Consider the following 26,668-nt stretch of genomic DNA (forward strand, 5'->3'; position numbering starts at 1 on the left):
AAGAATATATCAAACTTCCATATTTAATTGTATGAATCACTTCCCTTGACTTACACAAGCAAACCGTCTTTACATTAACATCACTTTTTGGACTTAGTTTATGAGCTTGAACATATGTTTTTTAATCAAACACAACACAATTCTCTAGAACTGAAACCCCAACCTGAACTATCCATTCTGCTGAAGCATCTTTCATAACACTGATGTTCAGGAAAGAGTAAATTGTGTATTTATAACACAACTTTTATACATGGAAATGCCCAAGGATAAGGTGAAGACAAAAGGCTTTATGGAAGATAATGAAGCCATGGCACAGCAACATCTCTGCCTCCACACCTTTCTCACCCCGGCCACTCGTGGTGCTGGGGACCTCAGCTTCATCCCCAGGCTGTCATTGCAGTGAAAGTTCAGAGATCTGCAAAACCTGAACCTCCAGGGGCAAGGGAGTGGAAGAGGCAAGCCAAGGGAAGTGACCATGGATATAGCAAAATGCTTTGTGTTGATCTGAAGTGATGGCTAGCAAGGAAAAAAAAGCTAAATTGGAGTGCACAGGGCATAATTCACCCTCAAATTCAACATGCCTGGAGTACAGTGTGTAAGTAGCTTCACCTGGAATCAAATCATTATTTAAAGTAAAACTGATTAAACTGACTAGACATTCCTTGACTGTAAGAACAACAATATTTTCCTTGAGTTGGTTGTTTTAAAAACAAGGAAAATTTGCAGATTCTCATAAAAAATCAAGTTGATCCTGGTAGAACCCAAAAGAAGATGTACTCAAAGGAAAGTAAGAAACACACTTTCTAGATCTAGAACAAGTCTTGTCTTGTTCAAGACGACATTTTTATCTTCTCTTCCGCACAGACAAGAAATATGGTGACAAACAGAGCAGTTAGTGGGGACTGTGTTTTACCATATTGTCTCTTAAGTTTTTCCTGTTATACAAGGAATTATCAGTTACACTGATGGCAAAGTAACTTCAAACACAATCAAAATTGAAATGATTTACAGGAAGAATCAACACCATCAGCCCCTCCCTGAGAAATTAATTAATTAATTAATCAATTAATCAGGCTAAGGGCATTTCCATATGCTATGAAAGCCCAGCTGTGAAAAGCCATGGCACTCAGGGGCCTTGTGAAGTGTGGCCTCAGGACTGCTGTGCCATGCCCAGGGGATCAGGTAATCTGGTTTGGCTGCCTGGACAAGGCAGTTTACCAGAAATGATCCACCCTGCAACACAGACAGTATTGGCAAAGGGAATGTGCTGGAGAACATGAGCTGTTCTGAAAACCTGCCAGAGAAGCAATAACCTCCTCAGAGAATTAATTTCTGCAGTTAACTACCCTTGTGATCAAAATGAATCCCCAACTGTCTTCCCTAATTCAGGCTTCTGCCTTAGTAATTTATGCCCTGTCCTGTTCTCAAGAGGCACAGACAGCTGACTATTCCCTTCCTCTCTGCAGTACCCTTCATGCATTTGAAAAATTTTGTGCTTTTCCCCCAATATTTTTCTAGATCAAGCAATCAGGTTCTTACTCTGCTTCCTTGGAGGCCCAGGAAGCACTGCCTTAAAAACCATACCACCATCATCTTGGCCATCATTACCTACCTCACATCCACATGTGGGCTTCAGACCCAAGAGACTCAAGAAAAAGAAGAGCAAGTGATAAAAACAGAAACCTCCCTCTTCTACCCCCACCTTGCCACATGGGAAGGAAACCTCATGGCCACATTTACTCATCCAGTGCAAAAAAATCCAATGTGTTATGGATACAGCACTGCTGGAGATGACTTAACAGCACAGCCATAACTGACAGGAGAAAAATGATATGAATTTTCTATAAATTACACAGCAAACACTGCAATGCTCAGCACGACACCAGGTAAGTCTGCCTCCTCAGACACTGGCCTTTTTTCTAAGATAACTACTCAGTATCATGTTTCAAGACCCCAACTACAGCACACTGGACCTGGAAGTTTCCATCAGGCTACCTAGAAGGCTTTTTTTAAATGGTAATTTTCACAAATACTTTTGATAATTAAAAAAAGTTTAAATTATATAGTATATAACAAATACTGTGTATTTTCCAAAACAAATTGGACAAAATCATGCAGATGAGAGAACAACTTATCCCTGAATAACTGTAGTCATCCTATGCATATACAGACACAAAAGAAAAACTTCAGGTATAAAAGTACAGTGTATCAGTTAAAATGGAAATTGTGTTGTATTTGCCATAGAATTTTGATAAGGTTAATAAAAATAATAATTACTTGAGCGGTTCATTTTGCCAGCTCACAGTGACATTGCAATTCAAGACCCCAACTCAAGTGCTCTGTATCAAATTTTAACTACATGTAATCAAAAGAGGTAATCCAAAAGCTAAGTGCTGAAACAGAAGTGTTTTAGAGGAAAGTTAAAGCAAATTTCAAGTCTTTGTTCTTAGCATTCCTAGAAAATTACAATGCCCAGCAAAACCTTGCTAGATTCCTTGTTCAGAGGCAATTCTGTAACACCAATACGTAAATGGCCTTTTTAGAACAAGGTGATTAGGACTGGACTAATGAAAAACTACATAATGGGGAATAAAAATAAGAGTAAAAAAAGGAAGACAGTTTTCTATCACTGCTGCTGGAAGTAAATGAATCTCCAAACACAACACTTCAAAGGAAAAACTCTACTCTGTCTTTATTTTCTTCCCATGATGTATGATGGAACCACAGGTGGACATATGTATGCAGAATGCCCAGATTTCTCTATGGATGCAGACAAGGAGGAAAAAATGGCAGACTTAGCCAGCACAAGCCAAGTCAAGAATGCAAAATGGCCTAAAAAAGCAGTGTTTGAAAAAAACCCAACCGATAACCAAGAAGTATCACATCTGAAAGACTTCTCATAACACACAAAGCAAGGAGAAATGTGTGCCAGCACATGCATCTGTGCACACATCCATGTACCCACTGTTTACACAAGTGCAACCACACTGAGCTCCCTCCCACAGCAATCTTATTTTTATTCTTTAATGCCATTGTTTTCTTTAATTCAGGGTTTTCTTTAATCTAAAAGTACAATTAAAAATTCAAATGATAGACATATTTTGTTTTCCTGTGCAGAAAAGAAGCAGATATTTGGGATCTATTCATCATAAACACTGCAATTCTTCATCAGGTTGGGATCTCTGCGGCTTTAAAAACTATGTTAGTTCTTAGGCTGAGATGGACTATTTTGGGTCTGTGCCACAGTACAGAAGGCAAACCAGTCGAGCCACACATTTTCCCCAGGAAGCTAAACAAAAATTTAATCCCTATTCCAGTGTTTCTGTGAAGACCTGCAGAAAAAATTGGGTGCTATTCAGAACCCAGAGCTTGAACAGACTGAAACATGAGCAGTGCAAATGGCTACAGCCCTCACAGAAATCCACTAGGCTTGGAGACAAAACACATTCCTATTCTACAGAATGTTATCATTCGTCAGAATCTCTGTAAGGATTTTACTGGCTAAGAATAATTTGCATTCTTGTGTATTTTTTATTACCTTTTAAGAGCACAATGTTAACTTGATAATAAAAAACATGTAGTTTATACTCTGTGCAAGAAAGCCCTAGCAAAGAAATAGAATCTCTAACTCAAAAACTTCTTTTCAAAAGGGACTTGAAGTTTAGACTTTAGAAGCTCAGCAATGGAATTTCCTGTATTTGTGGGTTTGTTTACAGTGCAAAAAATTCTTATATTATCTCAAGAAATATACTGCTTAATCAAAAGTATGTGAAAACAAGATTGTTTAGAATCAGTGATCATGGAATCATAAAGTAGTTTGGGATGGAAGGAACCTTTACAGGTCATATGGTTCCAACCCACCTGCAATAAACAGGGACAGCTTGCACTAGGTCAGGTTGCTCAGAGCCCTGTCCAATCTGACCTTGAATGCTTCCAGGGATGGGGCATCCATCACCTCTGTGGGCAACCTGTTCCTGTGTTTCACATAAGAAAAGCTCTTCCTTATAAGTAATAATACTATTGAGTATTGAGAATTTTGACTATTGAGAATTTGCAAGGTTCTAATTTCTCCCTAAAATTATATACAGAATACTGAGGAACTACAGAATTTTTTATGACAGCCATGAGAGTGGTGCATTTATGAAAGCAGAAGACACTGAGGCAACATGCAACGTTTCAAAAAGCATAGAAGAGGATGATGAGAAGACTGGGAAAAACAGGCTTAGGCAGTAACAGTAATGATGCACCACTCCTCTGCTACTGCTACTTGGCTTTTGAATTATTCTATGAATGTGGGAGAATTATCAGCACTGCATGAACCTGAGCAGTTTGCAACATTTCAACCAGCAAGACAACAAGACAACTACCCTGCCCTTCCCTCCCCCTTCACCATTTCCTTCCTATGATTCATCATTGCAAAGACATTCTTCAAAAATGTTTGTCTATATTAGGAATCCTTCTGCAGAAGTGAAGAGGTGAGAGTCAGCAAAATCTTGACAATAGCTCACTGGAACAAAGTCAGAAGAATTTATTCTGTGAAAGTTTGTTGAAAATAGACTTGATGAAAATGCTTGAAATACAGTTCCTATTGTACCAGGAGGTCAGATTTGAGTAAGTAGTTTGAAATCCAATGCAAGGGGAGAAGATTAATTTATTATTCTAATATATATCTTATGATTACTTACCAAAATGTATTATCTTTTTAATCAAATCATATAGAAGAGGTTGTAAAGAGCAGGAACTGGAAGCATTATTAAAAAAATATCTCCAAGTATTATCAGTGCCTTGGAGACAGGTTTAAAAAAGGTAAGAACCATTTACCCCCACACAAAGGCTTTTTTTATTTTTTTTAAATGTCTAAGAAGTCCTTCTGAGATAGCAGACTCTAATCAAAATTCTACTCTGGTAGAATAATAAAAACCTACCAAATTCTAACCTGAAATGCTACCTTTCTAGAAAGGACATAAAATATGTGTCTTGACTTACCTCATGAGAATATGAAAATAAAGGAAGCAATTTCTTGGGAATACATCTATTTTTTGTTGCAGCATATGCTCCTAAGTAGCCAATAAATTCTTAGCAAAGAAAGGGATTTTTAAATTTTATTTTGGAACAGCTCAACTAGGAGGTTTTGACCAAAGACACTTTCACATTAGAGAGCTAATTCTTATTCTCAGCATATTCTTTCTCAAACCTTTTAACTTCTCTTCTTCCTTTTCCCTCACCCGGACCAAGACTCTTTCAAGCATCATACCACCTTCCACCAAATTATTTAGTAGAAAAACCTTTAGAAACACATCAAACCACTTGACAAAACAGTGTGTCTAGAAATTCAAGATACACGAAGAACAGTGGAATGTCAGTCATTCCAGGCAGATCAGGCAGTAGAGCTAGAACTCAAAAACCTAATACCACCAACTGAAAAATAGTTTAGACAAGCTGGACAGAAGGCTTTGCTTTACTGAGAGACTACAGATAATCAGAAAATTATTTTAGTCAAAAGACCTGCTGAAAGGTGACTTGTACACAAGTCCACATACCCACGGACAAACTCCAAGCATGCTCCATCACATTACATGCTGATACAAATGACTGGAGATTGTCTGGCTTGCTCTAGCAACAGTCATTTCACTGACTTGACTGAAAGTTTTACTACTATTTAAGTGATATTTTTAAATAGGAATTTTTAATGTCAGTTAATTCAATTTACTTTTCAAGCCTGAAAGGAAGTTAGATGATTAACTCTAAAAGAGATCCACTTTTATATTAAACTTGATAGGTATTATAAATAATAATGAATGACATAAAGTGAACCTTTCATGACACAGGTATGCAGAAAGCAACATCATGCCATCGAAAGTATCACTGTATTACTGAATGTTCTGTACACAAGAGTCAGTGGGGCTTAGGGGGCTGTGGGTTCTGCTGATGACCCTATTTACTCTGGTTGGACTGCAGGGAAGAAGAAAAGAAGCATAAAAGGGTTAGGTATTACTGTGGCCTTGGCAGGTACTGCTGATATTGCAGTGATATCTGCATACAAGAATTCCAGAAGAGTTTGGTACTACATAGGATAAAGAAGAACACTCAGCAATAGAAACTATTATGGCAGCAGTATATTTTCCATCAGGAGCTGTTATATGACAGTGTTACTTACCATGTTTGTGTGGCACATAGAGAGCTATATAAAAGGGTTGTTATGTTCATAATCAGTCATTAATGTGGAGGGAAAAAACCTACTGTTTTACATTACCATAAAAATTGATAAAAGCAAATCTTCTAGCCACGTGCCACCAATAACAAAGGTATTTGAAACAATTTGCATTTAAAAATACAAAAGTAGACAATCTGAGTGATGTAATTTCCTTTGCTCTGTCTTCATTAACAGGTGTGGAAATCAGGGAGTACTGGTTCCAGCTGTAACTGTGATGCAGCCACCCCTGCAGGTGGGTGGGTTAGGATACAAATGCTCCTCATAAGAAGAGGATTAGGGTCATGACTGCGTATCACAGTTTAAAGCATTAGTTAGCTCAAGGCAATAACCGAGACAAGGATTCTGCTGAACTTATTCCCTTTCACAGCCGGTGAGAAACTCACAAATACCTGGCAAAACAGTCATTGCCACCCACCTTCTGTGGTGACTGGGAGAGAAATCTCCATGCAGGCTGCAGACTGGGCTTTCCTGAAGGGGGGCCTGCCGGGCCCTCGGCGGTTTGCTCTCGACACATCCGCACTGGAAAGGCGTTTGCCTGAGCCGCAGCTCTGGGATGTTGGGCTTGTACAGTGACCGTTCACGTGATCTGGAAAGTGAATGCAACAAATGCTACGTAAAGTGTCAGCTCCCAAGTTTCAGAATGGAGGAGGGATGCATGTTCTGGTATTTGAGAATGGGTTAAATCGAATCCTCTGTGAATAACTACTGATTTGTTTTGCCAACCCATCACGTGTATGTAAAAAATAACTCACCGTATCTTCAAGGTATAGTTTGGAAAAACCCAAGGGCCATAGAACTGGTATGTGTTAGAGCTGCAGATCCCACAGCATTTCACTGCCCTGGGCACACAGGCATTTACCAAGGTACTGCAGGCAACACTGGCTCTCTGCTGTTGTGTCTCCTAAGAGATTCCAAGTCAATTTGAACGCTTTCTTCCCTTTTTGCTCTCATAAGAACCTCAAGTATAATTTACTACAAGGTAGAATTCAGAGCTACACATCTTCCTGCCTGACTCAAAGCTGCATGAAACAGGCCACTATTTGAGATAATTACAAAAATAGCCATAATATTGCTAAGTATTTTATTCTTTCTATACCACATAGATTTATTTTACTTCTCAGGAAACTGACTGCTGAACAATTGATTTGTCTGCTACAGCTCTATAGAAATGAGGCCATGGTCAATCAGCTCAGCACATGTTGCTGTCTTATGGGGTGGGGAACAAAACATGACTGCTTCAAACTTTTACTACATTTGTCTGCTCTTTGTCAACAGGTCTTTAAACCACAACATCCACTGAGCAGGGCTTGGATCAGAGTTCAGAACTGGACTGGACCATAAAATATTAATGTGATATTTTTCTTCCTTTCATGCTGGGCGAGACAATATGAGGAGAATTACTGACCACAATTTCCCCTTCAATATGAAAGGATACACACCCAGGTATAACTGAATTATTTTTGGTCAGCAAAACAAAAGTTCTGATTGATGCAAGCACACTGACTATTTTATTCAAAACTGTAAAAGCTCAACACTATAGGTAGGGACAATCTTGGGGGTTCTGCCTTAATTTTAAATGTCATGTTATTTATGTCTGAGAATTATCTTAGTCTTTAAGAGTCTGTATTTAAGTATCACATTCAGTCAACTCTCTTTGATTTATATTGTATCCAAGGAAAAGATGAATGTTCCTGTACTCAGATAAATTTATTTCTTGGTTGCCACACCATGATAGCACCAGTGTACATTATGAAAAGCTATTTCTGTCTTCACTCAATATTCCGCTCCTATACTGAATACAGTGTACAGTGTGGTACACGACGTCTTTGAATGTGCAAGTCATGTGAAAACAGTTCACTCTTAATGAACAAAAGTGGAAAAAAATGTTCAGAATTATAGATTAGAAAGCTATTTAGTATCTGTACTGCAACAAAATAGCTCTGTAGGAGACACAACTTCTATGATTCTTGTAATTTTTCCTTAATACATGGCTATTAACTGAGCTAACAGCAGATATAAAACTGATGTGGATGACTCATTCCATTTTTAGTTAGGAAATTTTCCAAAATTTGCTGAACTGTCTGTATATTTCAGCAGAAAGTCCTTTGAGATTGGGGGCTTTGTTCAAGGACACAGGCTGACTGTTCAACCTCAGCAACAGATACATCCTCACCCAGCTGCTTCCTTTCTTCAAAATTCAGTTTGTGGGAAGGTGTTTCAGCATGATATCTAATTATCTCCAGGGGGAATCCTAGGAAGTGGTGAGGAACATAACAGAGTGAAAAAATCATATTCTGTAGAAACATCAACATTTGTGAGTCCTATGCCCTGATCACTGTACAGAATGGCCACAACACATCCAAACCCCTGTTCACTATGCCACAGTTTGAGAGAAATGCTGCTATGTTTCTCTAAGTTTGCTGGCTTCTCTCAGTTACCTTCAAAGGCACACATGAAATCATCATTAGGATCTGGGCACCTAAATACCTTTAACTGTTTTGATAATGATTTTTTGAATAAGCAAAGCCACTTCCTGGGAAGAAAAAAAAAAAAAAACACAAACCAAAAAATCAGGCCTCATCCTAGAAATTGTAGGGGTATCCCTTCAAATACTGAAGCTGGTGAAATATTAGTGGGTGCTATAACATTGAGCAGAAGAGGGATTTTAGGGATCAGCTACAATCTGTATTTTAACACTGTTCTGTTCCTCTGATACTTTCAAAACACATACAAGGTCTTCAAACCTTAGTAAAAACACAGGCATTTTACAAAGATAATAAAGGAAACATGACTGAAATTTTTTTTGTGGAGAAACTGAAAAGAATCCAGCAGATAAAGACCACTCAAATCTATGAGAAAATTCTATGTGTGTATTTAAAAATTAACTTCTCACATTTTTTTAATGCTATAAGCTCTGTGATACACAACAATTCTAAAGAAAGCTCATATACTGTTTAAGAAAGGGTTCCTTACTGTGTAGTCTGAAAAAAGATGAGGCGTGCAAGAAAAGTGACAAGAAAAAAAAAATGCACTACTTTTTTACAATGTACTTTCTAAGGGAGAATGAGAATGCTCAAGCTCTCAGCCTTCCAGAACCACTGCAATGATTTACTACCCCTCTGAGGCCTGAGTCACCTGATTCTCCTTTGCCATGACAAATGTATCCCAAGCACCCCAAAGAACATGTACAGGAGGCTTGTAAAAACACGACTTTTTTCCAGCTTTGTTTGATTTGTAAGGAAAAGCAACATTTTAACTTTTGTCCTTGCTGGATTATTGCTTTTGTAACACGGTCACTGGGGCTCTTCTCAGCTCAGAAATATTAATTATATGGAGCATTAGTTGATATCAGGGACATTACTTTTGTACTTAAGCAGCAATGCACAGATTGCTCTGACTATTCACACTATAGTGCAACACCTCCTCACCCTCTCTTTTTCTGGAGGAGGCAAAGAAGAGTTGTTGGTGAAGAAAACACTGCACAAAATAGCCCTTCTCTTTTCCATTGCATTTGCCATCACCTCCCTTGCCATGGGTGCTGCTGCCCATGAGGTGAAGGGAATTAGAATTATCCTCTCCAGTGCTCCTAGATCCCCTCAGCCAGTCCTACACTAATGCCATGTATTGGGGCATCAGGGTTTAGTGGAGCTTACCCTTGAAGCAGTCTCCAAACTGTTCAAGAGCCATTCCACTATGCCAGGGGACTTCTCTAGTCCCTGTGGATAGTGAACTAAATGGCCAGGGCTCAGTTTGTAGCTATTCTGATCATTAATTAAAAATTAAGGGCTGATGCAAGCAATTGGAAATAATCATAGGCAATTACCCCTTTAGTCCATTTAATACTAATTTAACTGGATTGGTTTAATAGAGCAGCAGTACATCATTGTATACATGATGTATTAAAAATATATAAAAGTTCATGACATTAAATTCTCTAATGTTCTCCTGTTCTCATGTGCTGCTTCTACAGAGCAGTTCATGGTTGTTTGCCTTTGTCTTGGCCCATGGAATTAAAAATGCTTACCCATATGAATTTAAAATGCTTAATCTATCCCCATTACCAAACACTAGAAACATTCAGTGCCCTGTGCACCCCACAAACTGCTTTAAAAAGGAAAGAGAACGGTGCTGGATGTAAGGCAAGAGTGTCACACAAAATACCAGCAGAATGATGAGAACAAGAGGAACTGAAGAAGTAATATCAGTTAATGTGAACCTGATGAAACTACTGAGAGATGTGATGTGCAACATGACAGCAGCAAATACTGCAAGGCAGCCTCAAATTAAGCCAAATTTTTTGAGGCATGTTGCACAGGGAGAATATTTTATATACACATGCTGATTTTAGTTTACACGCAGTAACATGTAAATCCTACACAACCTGCCTGATTACAAATATGGAACTTTTAAACAACTTGGTGACCTCTACAAAAAAGCCCAACAATTTACCAGCAAAAAAGATGAACACTTCTAAAAGCCAAATGTAATGAAAATGTCAGTAAGAAAGAAGCACTCATTTGCAGTTAGTGCCTAGCAATTTTTTACACTTGACACAAAAAATCAGGAAAGAATATGAGCAACCAGTTCCTTCAGTTCTAACAAGGATAAATTCAAACAGAAAAACCAGCTGAAAACCTTCTTACTAATGATTTGAGAGAGGCTGAGACAAAGGAATATAAATATCCATAATGAGAAGCATTATAATATCATCTTAAGTTGTAAGGAAGTAATCAATAAAAGAGAAGACAAGAACATGAAGAGAACCAGAGAAATGCTTTAATAGGGAACAGAAAGAACCTGAAAAATAAGTCTCAGAGAATCTTCTCAACAACTGTTGAAGAATACAATCTTTACTCTTTCAGTGAAGAAAAATCCATCTGTTTCCACTGGGGGATTTTTTGTGTATTACCAATAAATTAGATTTTGATTAATGATTATGGTGGTGACTAACTTTATTTTTACACAGTAAATGAGATACACATTTGAATTAAGAAGAAAATGTAATCTCAAAACTGGCCCCAAAAACAGTTTTAGGTTTACCTGTAAATAGTCAAAATTAGTGTAATAGAGTGAATATTCATTACTGAGAACACAGACTGATACCATAAAATTTATGAATTTTAAGAAATTTATTAAAAATAAATTTTCTTAAAAAGTCAAAGCACAAGTTTCCTTTGGTGCAGTTCTGTCAGCCAGGCAGGAGAGAAGGTGAAAGCCCTGGCAGATGAGGTTAATACAGATGCACTGCCAACAAAAATGTACATTTGACATCAAGTCTTCATCAGTTTGAAGAAGAAGGAAGAATTGCCCTAATGACATGCTGGTAGAATATTTAGGTCCACTATAATATGCTGTCACTGTAACATACTGCCTGTATATTATAATGCAATTCTGCCTATGGTAACAAAAACCTATCGTACATTTTGCTCTAAAATCACCATGTTTTTTGAAAGCAGGATGAACAGATGTATTTGTCAGAGAAACAAAATACTGTGAAGTGGCTGAAAACATTAAGTGCATTGTCAGACCACTGACAGATTCTCTTTTTAAACTACTATTTTTTTTTGGCCTGAAATTGTGAAAAAAAAAAAGAAAAATACAAAATAAATACTCTCCAAATTAAAAACATTGAGAATACATTATCATATGTCATAACATCACCTCTACATTATCATATCTGAAAAGTTAAAACCTGGCAGTGCAAACCTAAAAGCAAATCTAGCTTTGCTCCCAAAGAACAGTGGTAAAATTTTGGACTCTTTGGATCTAACTCTGCCCCTCAGATCCATCTGCTGAATTTCTAGTGATCATGTAACGCCACCCTACTGGACTGTCTCAGAAAGTATACAGCACTCAGTGTGCCTCCACAGAATAATCCAACATAAATGGTTGCTATGCTTTGTGCAATAAACAGGAAAACAGAAGACAGAAAACCTGTTTGAATTCTGAAACATAAGCATGAAACATGATAAATCCTGAGCTGCACAGAACACAACACTGGAACATGCAAGCAGAGTGGATGGACCACAAGACCACCTGGATATCAATAACTTGTCCTGAGCACCCCTTAGTGTAGCATTGCACCTGCATTTTCACCATGGAAAAAACTGGCATTCATTCTCTGTTTTTAAAAATGAAAAATGTTACAACCAGAGAGGTGAACAGAGACCCCAGAATGGAATAATATCCTGTGTATGTCTGCAGGGTTTGAAAGGAGTGGAAAATGACTTACCTTTGAAGACCTCAATAAAGAACTCTTCTTTATGTAAAACCAAAGAACTTGGGAACAGTGAGTACCTGTTACAGTAGAGGCTAGCAGGTGCATATAATTTTATTACCCATTTCTAAATGTATGATGGTCTTTAATTGTTTTGTTTTTCTAGCTACCAAATTTCACTGCAATTCCTTTGTGATGAAATTTAACTGTATTACTGATAATCACTTTAGTTAGGACATTTTTTGTACAGTTAAGGCACTTACCTTTCCTTTTAACTACTTTCTTGTAAAATTCTCATGATTTTTTTTTTCCTTCTTTTTCTGGTAGCATTAAAAGTTAGAACACAGCCCCTTTCTGCTCTGAAATCTAACCACAGAGCACATGTGCATTCTGCTATAATAACTGAATTAACTTGATGCTTTTTTAAAATTCTGGTTATTTGGACTGGTAGAGTGCTAATATATTCATTAGATATGAAGTTCTCTTTTAAAAATGTTTGACTATAAACATTCTCCTACTTAAGGAAGGAAGAAACTGGTGCTGTCATATACCTGGCCTTCAGAAGATTAAGAGACTTTTGTCCAGTAGGGTCTTCAATACAGAGTATCAAAATCCAAGGCTCAAGATGTGAAATAGCTGAAAGACTAAAGGTTTAAAACCATTTCTGTAAAAGTGAAAGACTTTAGTCCAGCTCACAATGTTTTGCACCTTCATAGTGACCAAACCTGAAGCAGAAAAGGCAAAGCTCATCCTCCACTGACTCAGCAGGAGCATAAGCAGCCTCTTGAGGAGTGAAGTCCTTCCCTGGTATTTGGCATTTGCCAGACTGCAGATCAAGTGCTGTGAGAATTGTTTGGACACTGTCCTGACCTACCTGGTGTGGCCTGACCCTCTTTGAGCAGGATGGGGGTCTAGACAACCTAGACCTGGAGGGTCTAGAGTCCCCCTCCAACCTTGATTATGCTGTGAGTTTACCTAGAGGCAGAGCTCAGATGATTCCTCAGCTCAGATGGTACTTTCAGACTGAGAAGGGGACTGAAAGTTCCTCTACCCTTCTGGAAGGAGATATACACTGGACAGTCCCTAAAATCCTTATCATGCAAAAATACAAACAATTTTCAATGTATATTGCTGAGCATTTAAAGAAAATCACTGTACAGCTGGATGTCTGGATTGCCTTTTCTACAAAGTCATACCAAGAGGGAAAGCAACTCATATAGTTTCAAAATTTCTGAAATGTTCTTTAGCCTTATAAACAGAACTACAGATCCAGATAAATCAATACAGAATACTCCACCTAAAATCTACCAGTTTGTCCAATGCAGTAGTAAGCAAAAACAGGTTAAAAGCTTCAAAATTGTGTGAGTCCCTCATTTCTGCTGTAAATACTTAGAAAAATTAAAGCAAGAATTCCTATAACCCCTCTGCTCATTCTTAAAATGGAAATGAGGTTTTATTTATTCAGATACTGTTTTATAGGCTTGGGAGCATCCAGGAAGTGATGCTTCCCTGTCAATAAAATACAAAGGCATCAAATGGTGGTTATTTTCATATTATAACTATCACCAACACATAAATACATATATAAATCAAACAGATTCCACAAACCTCATCTATAATGGACAAAATTAAATACAAACCCATAACCCCAGATTCTTAATCTTATCCTTAATCTTATCCTTGCAATTATGTTTTATGGAGCCAGCTTTCAGAATTTAAGTTTTTGGGCCTCTGCATTAGAATGTTTTTTGAACCCCAAAGAAATGAGATTTGGTAATTTTTCTAGATTTTCACTGCTGTATAAAATGGAAGACATTACCTTGACTCATTCACTGCTTATAAGTGTCTGCCAAAAGCATAGGAAAATATATTAAAATTTTGAAGATCACAGCTTAGTGATGAAAGAAAGAAAAAAAAAATGTCTATTTATATTTACATTTCCTTTTGTTCTTTCATTAATAAAGTCTAGGTGTTGGCATAATTCCTTACAGTCAAACCATCTGTTCACAGTAATTCTAGAAAAGTCAGCAGTTACTGACTCTCCCCCATCTTTAGCTATGGCTTCTGTCTGGCTCCCTGTGATCAGCTGGAACCTTTAAAAGCTTTTAGTGAAATGAGCAGAAATATTTTCTAAAAGGAAAAATACGAGGTGATGCTTGAAGTGGATGGTGAAGCAAAGTTAGAAAGTTCTCATTCCAAAGCAGTTCTATGTGTCTGGATGTATCTCAGACTCTCCACTTGATTAAATGAAATTAGGATTATCCCCATAATTAATTTCTGTGAAACACCTCAAGGAAACAAGGATGATCTGTTCAGAAGACTTTGGGAAACATTATTAGGTTTAAAAATAAAGATACTATTATTCAGAGCTGCCTCTGAAGGGTGATAGAGAAGCTGTACAGTCTATGCAGCAGCATTGCCACAGCTTCCTTCTGGTCAACTCAGATAAACATTGGGTTGCTATGACCTGCAGGAGCTAAACCTATCAAGAAGTTTCAGTGTATCCCTTCCTGTGCCACAACACTCATTTCTGTGTGGAGCTACAACATCCACAGGTAACAAGTGCTTCAGCAAGGAGAGATAATAATCACCACATCAAAATAAAAAGAAGCTGAAATCAACTTCAGTCATATAAAGGTCAAAGTGGAGTCCCAAAGCACCTTTGGTCATGAAAATCCTGCTGAGGTTTAACAAGAACACCCTGAGTCATCAGATCACACATTATTCCCCTAAATGATAGCAAACTACTCCCCAAGCAATTTCCAGTACTGACAACACCTCCACCTGAAATAGATTTAACTTCTACTTAACCTCTACTATTTACAATTCAAAGCAAAGTGAAAGCAAGGACATTCCACGAGGCAGATCATAAGAAGGGAGCGGAACTGTGAGCTGCCAAATGCTAATGTATGTCCCAATTAGCTGCAGTCGCTGCTGAGAGTGGGCGATGTATCAGCACTCTCTAAAAAGCTACGAGCCAGAGCCAATGGGATGAGTGGACAATATTTTATCATTTCCAAGTGGTGACCTGAATATCTTTACAAGAAGTGTGGGCCAAAAACTATTGTTAGCCCCTGAATATTCAGACTGTGGGGACAATCTCATGCCACAGCCAAATAATGGCTAAATTATCTCCAAGAGCTCTGACAGTGTGGCCAGGGCATTTTGGAGCAGAAGTAACTGAAATGCGGTCATCACCTTTTCCAGGAATTCTCATTTAAATGTAGCTCCTTATACTGAGAAAGGGAGGCTCTTCCCAGCCTGTTGTAAAATAAGCAGTCTATAATTCAGCATAGTTTTAATGGCTAGAATAACTGACCAGAATATTTTCCCCTTCTAAAACAGTCATGAACAAGAGTTGAAAGTTTGGGGAGTTTTTTAGTCCATTTTCTTTTCCTTTTCTAAACCTCTCTGTGCTGTTGATTATCCATGAGTATCTGCCAGTTTATACATTGAATGATGCTTCCACGTGCTTCATCCTTAGCTTCTGGATAATCTGAGCACAGGACACCTGATTGCTGCAGCACTAACAACAAACAGGCTACTTTAGTGACAATTTGATCACACCTTTCAGTGCTTATGAAGCTTTTGGAATCAGTGGCATTCCACTGGTTTCTGCAAAACGTTGAACTAGACCTTCTTAGGCTTATTTTATTTGATACCTAACTTGTTCTATACTATTAAAAAATAATGAATACAAGCAAATAAAGGAATGGTAGAAACATGACTACTCCAAATTCAAAACTACGGTCAGGATTACGCATTCCATTAATCTTCTAAGTTCCTCACATATGTCATATATTTAAAATGAATCATAATGCTTCCTACCCTTTCAGGTCAAATTTGTTTAACTTCTGGAGCTTTTTACCCTGCTCCCCAGTCCTTGAGGTTTCCTGGGCAGTTTTTAAATGTTTGTTTGGGGTTTGTGAAATATAAATCTGCCTGCAATTTGTCAATATACTCTAGGCAAAGCTTACAATATTGTGCCACTCCCAGCATGATTACAGGAAGCCTGATAAGGTAACTTTTTCTCTGATATGCAGCATTTGATATTACACAATAAAGCTCTCACCAATTCCAATTACAATGGTATACTTCTTTCTTTTTCAAAATCCACTAAATCCGGTCTTTTGCCCATTAAGTTTATCTTTTGCTTGTCTTATGCTTCAGGATTTAAAGTTATTTAATGCTATGTGTCCTTCAAGGCAATGTATTTTTAATAATACTGATAAAAGAAGTTTGATCTGTAGAATATGGCTTAATCTTAAGTCCTATCCAATGGCTATTTTGATACTCTAAGGTATTCACCTTCCCTCTTAATAGCAGGCCATTATTTTAGTGATAAATATTAATTTTACAGGTCTATAGCTACCTACTTCTTTCACCTTTTTGGCGTATTAGGAGCACTACGATTTTCCACTCCAAATTTTGTTTAGGTGTATTCCTCCACTCTTACTTTCTCAAACTTATTTCAACTGAATCACTTTGTACTCTGAAACCCGCACAATTTGGATTGAATTTTCCAATGATTTTCCAACATTTATTTACTTAATCTTTACCAGAAGCAATTGACAGTTTTCCAAGTTCCTCAGTCATTTATAGAGTGAAAGACATATTTATACCCCTGACATTTGCATTGTAGAATAAGAGCTACCTTGGTTCATAGGTGCACATGATTCCCAGTGACAGAAATGAAGTTCAGCTGTCTTATCCAAGGACATGATCCAACTTTAATATTTATCTCTAAAAGGACACTAAATAATGAGGCATGGCTACTTGGCTTTTTCTGTCATCTTACAAGGGAAACTTCCCAAGAAAGCAAAACTAGAAAGAACTCCTTGAGACTGAGAACATTTGAAAAAACAATTATAAGAATTTTTTGTGTGAACCACACATTCCAATCCAAATACCAGGAACAATACTCTTTATGTGGACATGCTGTTGCATTATCTGCTCCAAGCAGTTTTAGGTTATTCAAGTTATAGAATTTTCATTTCAGGTTTTTTGAGTTCAAGTTTGTGCTCTCACTATGTACTTCCACTGAAATATTAAAGCAGAATTGAGAAAAAAGATTACAGCAAGATATGTATTTAACAGCTGGGTAAGGTAAGTCTCAAGAAGGTGACTGAGACAAACGACTGATTTTCAATCTGACTCCTCAGACATTCAAAAACACCATAAAATACAGATGTTCAATTGTCTTATCACTGTTGTGGCACAATTCATACACCAAATAAAGAAAATAGACCAGCGCATGCATTGGGTATTATAGGCAGAATTCACCAACAACCAGCTTGGAAAAACTTCTGGAGCTTTTTTCAGAATAAAGTATTACACACACAGTGTGTAATGATTGGCAATATATGTCTACATGAAATAAATGAATATTAAACAAGCAAAATGCTGAGAGCTGCCAACAGAACTGTATGGGTTAATAGGTGGTTTTTAGAAAGCCTTTTCAGACAAAGCCTCTCAGGTTATTGTGTTATCTCATGAATCAGTTGGTAAAATGTTTTGCCAATGAATGTAAGGAAGTTTAAAGCTGTTGGCTTTCGCCTACCGTACCAAGATCAGTCTTAAGATCTGTTGGCAGACTTAACTTTCTTGATCCTTTAACTGAAACAACAGAAAAAGGAGAAAGGCAGTTGTTAATAAGTAAGAAAGAAAAAGGAGCGAGGGAAAACAACATGCCATCTTCTGGTTAAAACCATGTTGCAAATTTGTAGCACTTTTCTTTTAATCAGCATATAAAGGCAGAATAATGGTTTAAATATTTTCATTTACACCATTCAGCAAAATAAATGCAATTGAACAAAGAGGCACTGGGGAAAAAAAAAATTACTCCAGCTGTCAAGGACTGAATGATGTTTTACACAGCTTTGGCTGTGTGCTGCAATATCTTACCTTGTGCTGACAGGAATGATAAAAAACAAAACCATAAATGGGATTAAGGCAAATATTGCAAATGCTGGCTATGCAGCATATCACAAATATTTAAACACCTGCAAACCAATTTAATAAGAGGGTGCAATGAAATTATGAGATCTGATGACATCACACCTCAATTTGAAAAAGAGAGGGCATATTGTAGAGGTTATGGGGACAGAACATACTGTAGTAATATTATGGAAAGGAAGACAGATTGCACAGAAACGAAATACAGCAGCTTCAGGACATAATGTGGTGTTATCTAGTCATCAAAATATTGCACTCAATTTAGTGAAGGTTTAATTATTTGTTGTGTTCCAATTATGCAAGAAACCGGTAATTTTGCTTCTGTTCAAAAATGTTTTCATTTCCTCACACACAAGCACATTTTCAAACAATGAACACCAGAGAACTGAAATAAAGCATGTCTTGTAGCAAAATGGCATTGAATTTATCAGAAGAATGCCTTAAGAAATATTTTATTAATTATTCAGAAGACTTGATTTCCAATTTGGTTATTTAATTTTGTAATAATTATTTTTCTCACATGGTTTTCTGACTTTTACCCCTTACCCATGCTGTTACTAGAAGGAACAATCAAATATTTGTCAACTAACTATTATATTACTATTATTATACTTCTAAAGAACTAGTAAGTGTAGCACTGGTAAGTGCTACAGTGAGAGGAATATATTAATATAAGGAACAAATTCATTGTAGTTTGTATTTAGTAAGATTTTAGGTCAAAAGGATGCCCAGAACAGAAACTAAGTCACAAAATCCCTAAAAAAAATTTCTGTTGTATTCTTTAGCAAAGCCTGCAATGTGGCAGAATTAAAACCAGCCAGCACCTATGCTAAATGTTTTTCTCTCCAGAGATGAGTAGGGGAACCCATGAGGCTCTTAAGCACTATTTTGCTGTCAGTAGAACCAGCACAGCCCTCCCAGTGACCCATCTGTAACCATAACTTTAATTCAGGACATGGTGAAGAGGTCTCTCCAGATCAGCCTGACATCAAAAATACACACCCCTAACACTACTACATAAAAATGCTCTATTTTGGATACCAAGTGTTAGGCACCAACGTCCATTTTAGACACACAAAGAGCAGTTTGATTTTCAGAACAGCCTTTAAAAACCCATTCCATTTATCTGAGCAGCTGTCAAATACTCTTTTAGACTGTGAATGGGAGGCTACTGCTCCAGAAAATCAGTGCTCTGCTATAAAGAAGCATCACTTGTGATATAATTTCTTTTTAAGGGAAGGACAACATCTGGCCTAACCAACCCTCTGAAAAAGGATAAGCAATTCATAAGAAAAACTGTAGGACAATTTGCTAACAGATTAGGACTTAGAGTAGCTAAATTAGTGCTGTCATCATGCAGCTTTGAAAATCAGTAGTGTAACCTCTTCTATTTCTAGGTTACAGGTGTTTGTGTACAGCAGGAATTACGTGTCTTGGGTTGCATGCCACAGCTGTTCTCACATGGTGACACAGGTCTGAACTGCAAGAGCTCCCAGCTATTTGTGTGCAGGCTCATACAGCACACACAAAGTCTGGACTTTCTGATTCTTCTGAGTCTACACTGGATTGGTTTGGGAGCTGCCATGTGATAACTGCACACCCTTCACGTGGCAATCACACAGCTGGACACTGATGCACTAGGACACAGCATGGATCACTGTTGACAGACCCCATATTTGAGGGTAAAAACAACAGAAGCAGCTGGTTGTTTTCATGATTTACTGTGATTAAAGCTGTCTATATTAATTCTTTTAAACTAACTTTTAACTATTAATAATATCCACACTCTGTTCAGTTTCTGTAACCTGTTTTTAGTACCTAAATCATGCATGTTTTACTATATTTACATTTATTATAAAGAAGGATCATGCATGTAGGCCTATCTTGCTGACAAAGAGCTTTTGAAAACCAGTTTTATTTGAGAATGGAGTCTATAAAGGTTTGAGAGGCCAGCAGAGTTGTCTGCTATCATTATTTGTTTATATTCACACTGGAGGCAGCCAGCGGAAATTGTGATGCTACAGCATAAGGCAAGACAGCCCCTACCCAAAAGAGCTTCAAGTGTTAAGAGTCAAATTATTCAGCTGTGGGATGAGGAAGAGTTCCCAGGTACAGTCTAGCAGCCAGCTAAGCTGAGCACGCAGGTCTTCTGACCTGATAACATCCTGCTCCACAGCCATATGGTTCCTCTCAGTCTTTCAAGCAAAACCCAAGGCACAACCACCAAACAAACATGTGCTCGCAGCTCTGGCATTTGATGCTGAATTTCCCATAGCTACTACAGAGGCACTGTGGTCACAGATTTTGATATTATACAAAATGAAAGTAACTTCATACAGGATTGTTTTTTACTAAGGAGCTTCTGCCTGGCTAACACTCAGAAATATCAGTCCCAGTTACTGCTAAAGCCACCTTGAACCCTGAGCCACACATCAGGGCTGCACAAGGGCCCAAACCCAGGTCCCCAGCTCACACTGCTCCCTGTTCCTTGCTAATCCCTATACACAAGTCCCTTCTAAAGAATTTAAGCACCAATTCACCTGTTCAGAAGCTCCCCTGCTTATGGGAAATACTGATAAAATATATCCACACTGCTGAAGCTAATCTCTAATTATCATCTTACTAATTAACATTCTTTTTAATTTAATATAGGTAAGTAGAAATGGTTTTGCATTGTTATCAGTAACTAGGTTTCAAAATAAATTACTTTCTATGTTTTACAGACACACAAAATGTTTTGAAACGTTTAATTTCTAGCTTGTTTTCCAGAAGAATATAATTATTATATGGAGTCAAATCTCTTCAGGTACTCGAAGTTACCCACAAGTTAAGAAAGAGAATGATTGTTAAGAAACTTACCAATATTCTTCTTGAAAGAAAGTTATTTTAAAAACACTTCACATAGGAAAGTAGGAGTTTGGCATGGCAAAGGCCTAATCCCAGCAGATTTAACCAATGAAATGAATAAGGAATAGCAGCACTTGGAAATTATAGTATGTATAAAAACTTTTGATCTTGCCATTAGGGACCTGTCTCAAAACTCATGGGAGTCAGTTGTGGGAATCTTTACACAGAGTTCTCTAATCTTCAAAATCTTAAAAGCATTTTGGATGCAAGTCCTCATTATAAAGGTGCTTCTTAAGAAAAAACATAAATCTATTTTCCTTCTAGAATAAACATTTGAGAAGTCACTCTCCTATACACAGATTGAAGAAATTCTTTCCTTCTGGTGTTTGAAAGGAATCTAAAGCGTCCAATTGCATCTCACACAACAAATGACCTATCAAAGTTGTATTTTCCTGTACTCACAGTGTATTCCCATCCATACACTTCAACATGAAGCTTCATATGAATGTTTAAAACAGTATTGGACATAAGTAATTATATATATTACACATGATATTTCTAAGACACCCTGAGTAAATTTACCTAATGAGATAATAAAAATAAAGACAAAATTTACTGGAATGGGTATTGCTCTGTAATACATTACACAGTAATTAAGCATTTGATACAGCACCACTTACATGACAAGTGCTTTAGAGCTACTGAGCTCTCATCATGTGCCACTGCAGAATGAAAGTACTACAAAGCCCTTTTGACCCCCAAATCACAAACAAAAGTGAAAATGCAGTTTGAAAGAGCAAGGCATGCAGGAGTAAGAATAGGATGCTCTGAGGCTTTTGGTTTTATTGCATTCATGAAACATGCTTTATGTAGGTAAGAGTCTGGGAGTTTTTGAAGTTCTTTTCTTCTACAATTTTTACCAGTGTTATTCCATACATATTACTACATCCAGAATACATTTACAGTGGAAATTGCCACCTCTCAAAAATAAGCAGAATCTTTCAAATGGCTTTACTAACTTCTTTTCCATTATATTGTTGGAAATGCATCACTATAGTATTTAAATACTAGTTTAATTAAACAAGATACCAGCGGTTAAGTAAGATTATTCCTCTCCTCTGCCTCCTTGCTTAAAAAGCAAGGTTGATATTTCTTCACTTGCTGCTAACCTCTGTGTGTCACCGTGCATTTCAGAAAACTTTTAATCAAATGGTTTATGTTCTATTCTGAACGGTATTCAGAATGGGAATCTGATTTTTCAATTATATCATCTGCAAAGTCATGTTTTAGTAAGTAGCACAGGAGGAACATCTCAAAAGACATTCTTGTGAACCAAGTTAAATATTACTTAATGAAGAAGTAGGATTTGTACTGAATTATGTACCAGCCCTGAATGTGAAATAAGGAGTACTCTTCAGCCCTGAGTCACTTGCTCAGTGTTCCAACACTCATATCAGTGATAGAACACACAGATGCCTAATTCTGCTTTCAGGCAGGAAGAAGAAAAACAACAAAGACCAACTACTGACTTGACCTAGGCTGTCTCTGCAGAAATTTATTCAGAGGTTAAAACATTGCCAAGCACTAGAATGTTACAGGCAAAATCATTTTTTCACGGAAACAGAGATAGTTCAGGCAGTCTAAGCAATGTTCAACATCAGACCAAGAAATGAGGAGGTGGGAGATTTTTCAAGTTCTCCAAGAAGCCTTTCCCAACACTGTTCTTATGGCCTGACTGGAATGGAAATCTGACTAAGCTACTAATAGTTCTCTCAGATGTAGAGCTACATACATCTACATCAGCAATTAGTGTGCTCGAGGGATTCTTCCTAGGCTTTGTCTTGGGAGTCTCAAAGCACACATGTGAGCACAGCAACATTGTTCCTCAAATCACTGCCCTTGTGACAGAGCTAAGGATGAAGATGCTCAGCACTGTGCCATCCATCATGTGTGCAGTGTTTGCCATCTAGGCTCGTTCCCTCCAGCAGTTTGCACTCTGTGTATGCACTGAGCACACGCGGGGCCAGTACCTGGCCTGAACTTCCCTGCTGGGTGAAGAACTGATGTTGATGTGCTCTGGCAACCAGAATGAACTGCTACAAATTAAACTCCATTCCATGTGTCTTTGCAACCTTATGTAGTCATACCCAGCAGGCCCTCCTCCATCAGGCAGCAACTTGACACTTCACAGGGCAGTTCAAGCGTTTGTTCTGGTTTTGCTAAATTTCTGAAGGATCAAGTCTCGGTCCGGTTTCAGCAGAGGCACGTAGTCAGTGGTTTCACAAACACAAAGATCACGGGGCTCTTATGGAACACAGCACACTTCCACTGCAGAGCCTGTGTGCCATGGACTTTAAACAGATAAAGGCAAGGCTGGAAGTAGAAAGACCCTCCCTGACAGATCCATAAGTATGTAGCTGTGCTCTATGAGCAAGAAACATTAGTCAGTGAGAAGACTGGCGTAGGTGTGAGGCTGTGCTGCTAAGCACAGGATTAGTTCCACTTCCAAGTTTTGGAGGGTGCAGTTTGGAAGTCACTTATTCCAGGTGACTAGGTTGGGTTCTGCCCCATTTTACAGCAGGTATGCAGAAGCAATATTAATTAAATTTTGCAATAATTAAATAATTAATATCAGTTACAGTAAAAGAAACTTCTTGTTTTAAAAAAGTAGTTCTAATATTAGTTACTTCCTACAAAACTGCACCTGATTTCACATTTTAAAAATGTAAATATAGCTTGGAAAGCAACATGAAAGTGCTAAAATAGGAAACACCTATAAATATGCTGTTTTCCCTGCTGAATATCTCCAAAACAGAAAAAAGCAGAATACATTTTGGAGCAAATTATCTCAGATTTATCTAAGAGAGCTATTTTTGAGCACTAGCAGAATGAAAAATTGAAGTTAACTGCAGAAAAAGTAAAGTGTTATAGGAGACAGTCATCATTATAAAACTAAGAATATGCACATATGGTTACCAAGTCAGTCATCTCTTAACTTTCAGTGAAAAGGAAAGGTTTTAGCTCATTTCTGAAAAGTGAAAAGTTGAATCCCAGTGAGCCACACAATAAATAACCTAATTATAACTGAGCTATCAAATGTTTTATTTTAATGCCTATATCATGAGTTTCTGAGGCCCTGCTCAAGTGTTTGAGCTCCTAGGTTTATAACAATGTCATTATAGCCTATTTCACTTTGTTACTGCCATGTCTACAGATTTTGGGTTGCAAATAGTACAAGGAAACACATATTTCAAAGCAGCTCTTTTGTTTTAGCTGGTGGTATGTCAGGGAAACACTTTTATTAGTTTCAGCCTTTTATAAATTTCTAATTAGTAGCTTTCATTCAAGGTTAATGTATCCCATTATTATGACATAAAATATGTGAAACAGTAACAAAGAATTTGAATAGCGTACTTGTGAGAATTTGTTACCATAACTTAGGGGAAAAAACATCTATCAATACTTACCAAACTACAAGGAAAAGAAGTGTGATATGCATATCATAAACAAAATGAATATATCACAGCTACAACTCCTTATTTTTCATAACATTTAAAAGTCAGCTACTAGAAAACAGCTCTCAGCAACCATCTTTAAGACAGCAAACTCACATAAAAGAGATCAAGGTAGAGTAGGCACTTGCTGAAAAAGTCTCTGGGAATGAGCCAAATTCCACCTTAGAACGACTATGGGTAAAATGGGAAACATTTATGAATTTTTGTGTGGCCAAGATTTCCCTGCCCTGGCTGATAAACAAATATTTTTATCTGAGGTTCTGCTTTCATTGTAAATTACATAAATCAGGCCCTGGGGTTCTAATGGTTAGAATTTACCATCTCCATATTGTTGATTTTAAATAATTTCTCCATCTACATGTATGCATAATATATACATATAGAATTACAAGGACTCCCTACTGAAAAAAATCTTAGAAAGCCTTTTAAGAAAACAGAGAAACAAGTTTCTTAGAGGACGTTATAGGAATATACCTGCATGATCCTGTTACTTCAAATGTTTTCACACTGCTCACCTCAAGATGCACCACGTACATTTAAGTTTTCCTCATGAAAACAGACTTAGGATTTTACTGTGCTATGTAAAAAACGCTTGTCCAATAATTTCTTCTTTTTGGAACTATGCACTTCACTTCTTAGGGATTAATGAAACACAGTGATGTATGACATGAATGGCTTATAAAGACTGCAGGAAGAGAAGCCAATCACCTTTACCTGAAGTGGGAGACTTGCAACGCTCAAGCTCCAGGGAAACTGGACTGTCACTGAGTTCAGTCAGGCCTGAAAAAATGGAGTTAAAGAGTTAAGTTACAATCTAACAGGGCATGCTTCAACTTTCTTGGTTGATTATATTCTGCACTTTAAAGTCAATTTGGAGAAAGGAATGGTGTGAAATGAGAGGGAAATAATCTGTTTCAGATAAGTGCAGTTATCAGGCTGTCACTGCAGCAATTTAGGCTTGGTTTAAAAAAAAAAAAAAAAAAAAAAAGTCACACCTCTTGTTAACTCAGATTTGTTTTCCGAGTGCCTCGGGATAGAAAAGAGTGACTGTACCTAACAAAAGAAAACAAGTAAGTATAGTTTAAAATTTAAAAGTCTGTGATATGACTCAAACTCATTCATCCCTGTCAAACTGATGTGGAAACAACTCTGCTTTCAACTGCTGCATAATGCAGGGAAGAAATCTTAAAAGAGGGGAAGAAAAAAAAAATAAGATTATGGCTACTGTGCAATATTAGAACTCTCATGAAGTCACACAAGATAGGTCATTTTAAAGGACACAGAAGCATTGATAATGCTGGCTGAGCGTAACACTGAATTCTTTGACAAAATACTTCATATACGGCTTATAAATATTGGTCAGGAACCCCACCTACATGGAAGACAGCACCAAGGAAAGCAATCCTAGTCTATACTGCATAAACTCGAGTTTGTTTCTGTGAGCAAACTAAGATCCATCTTTGGCACAGGTTGAATGTTCAAGTTCAAACACCTTTTAGCATGGTAGGGAGGGAAAAGTCTGAGCTCATTCTCCCCTTTACCATGGGCTAAGTGTTGAGTGGGTGAACTGAGCTTGGCCATGCCTATTGAAATGCACCCTTTGTAGGTATCCACAGCAGTCCATGGCTATAGGAGCTCTGGCACTCCGTGCCATTGGCAGCGTGGCACTGACAGGCAGCCCTGCCCAGACATTCACATGCCACCTAGGTGGCCCCACAGCACTCGGGTCAGAGCCCACAGTCAGGTGTCCATTACTGTCCCACTGATACTGGACTTACACACACTCTGCTTGTGCTGCATCCCGAGAATCAAACATCCTACAAGAACCTTTCAGTATGCTTTAAACGAGCACCATGGCTCCTGTAAGATTACATGTTATAATTTTTATTGCTTCTGGACCCTCAGGTGCAGAGACCCTCA

General features: G+C 37.6%; 1 protein-coding gene across 6 annotated transcripts in view; it reads right to left on the minus strand.

The window, feature by feature from the left end:
* Window positions 1–26,668, minus strand: part of STXBP5L (syntaxin binding protein 5 like) — a 182,494-nt gene that overhangs the window by 15,180 nt on the left and 140,646 nt on the right. For 2 of the 6 annotated variants that reach the window (XM_015624065.3, XM_015624084.3), the window contains 2 exons: window positions 25,463–25,528; window positions 6,630–6,800 (listed from right to left, as the gene is read on the minus strand). In XM_015624065.3, coding sequence (XP_015479551.1) covers window positions 6,630–6,800; window positions 25,463–25,528 — 237 coding nt within the window. Of the gene's footprint in view, window positions 1–6,629; window positions 6,801–17,996; window positions 18,048–25,462; window positions 25,529–26,668 lie in introns of all 6 variants that reach the window. The other 4 variants (XM_015624095.3, XM_015624113.3, XM_015624074.3 and 1 more) reach the window with 3 other exon arrangements.

The sequence above is a fragment of the Parus major genome, chromosome 1, assembly GCF_001522545.3.
Source record: "Parus major isolate Abel chromosome 1, Parus_major1.1, whole genome shotgun sequence".
Taxonomy (NCBI): Eukaryota; Metazoa; Chordata; class Aves; order Passeriformes; family Paridae; genus Parus; species Parus major.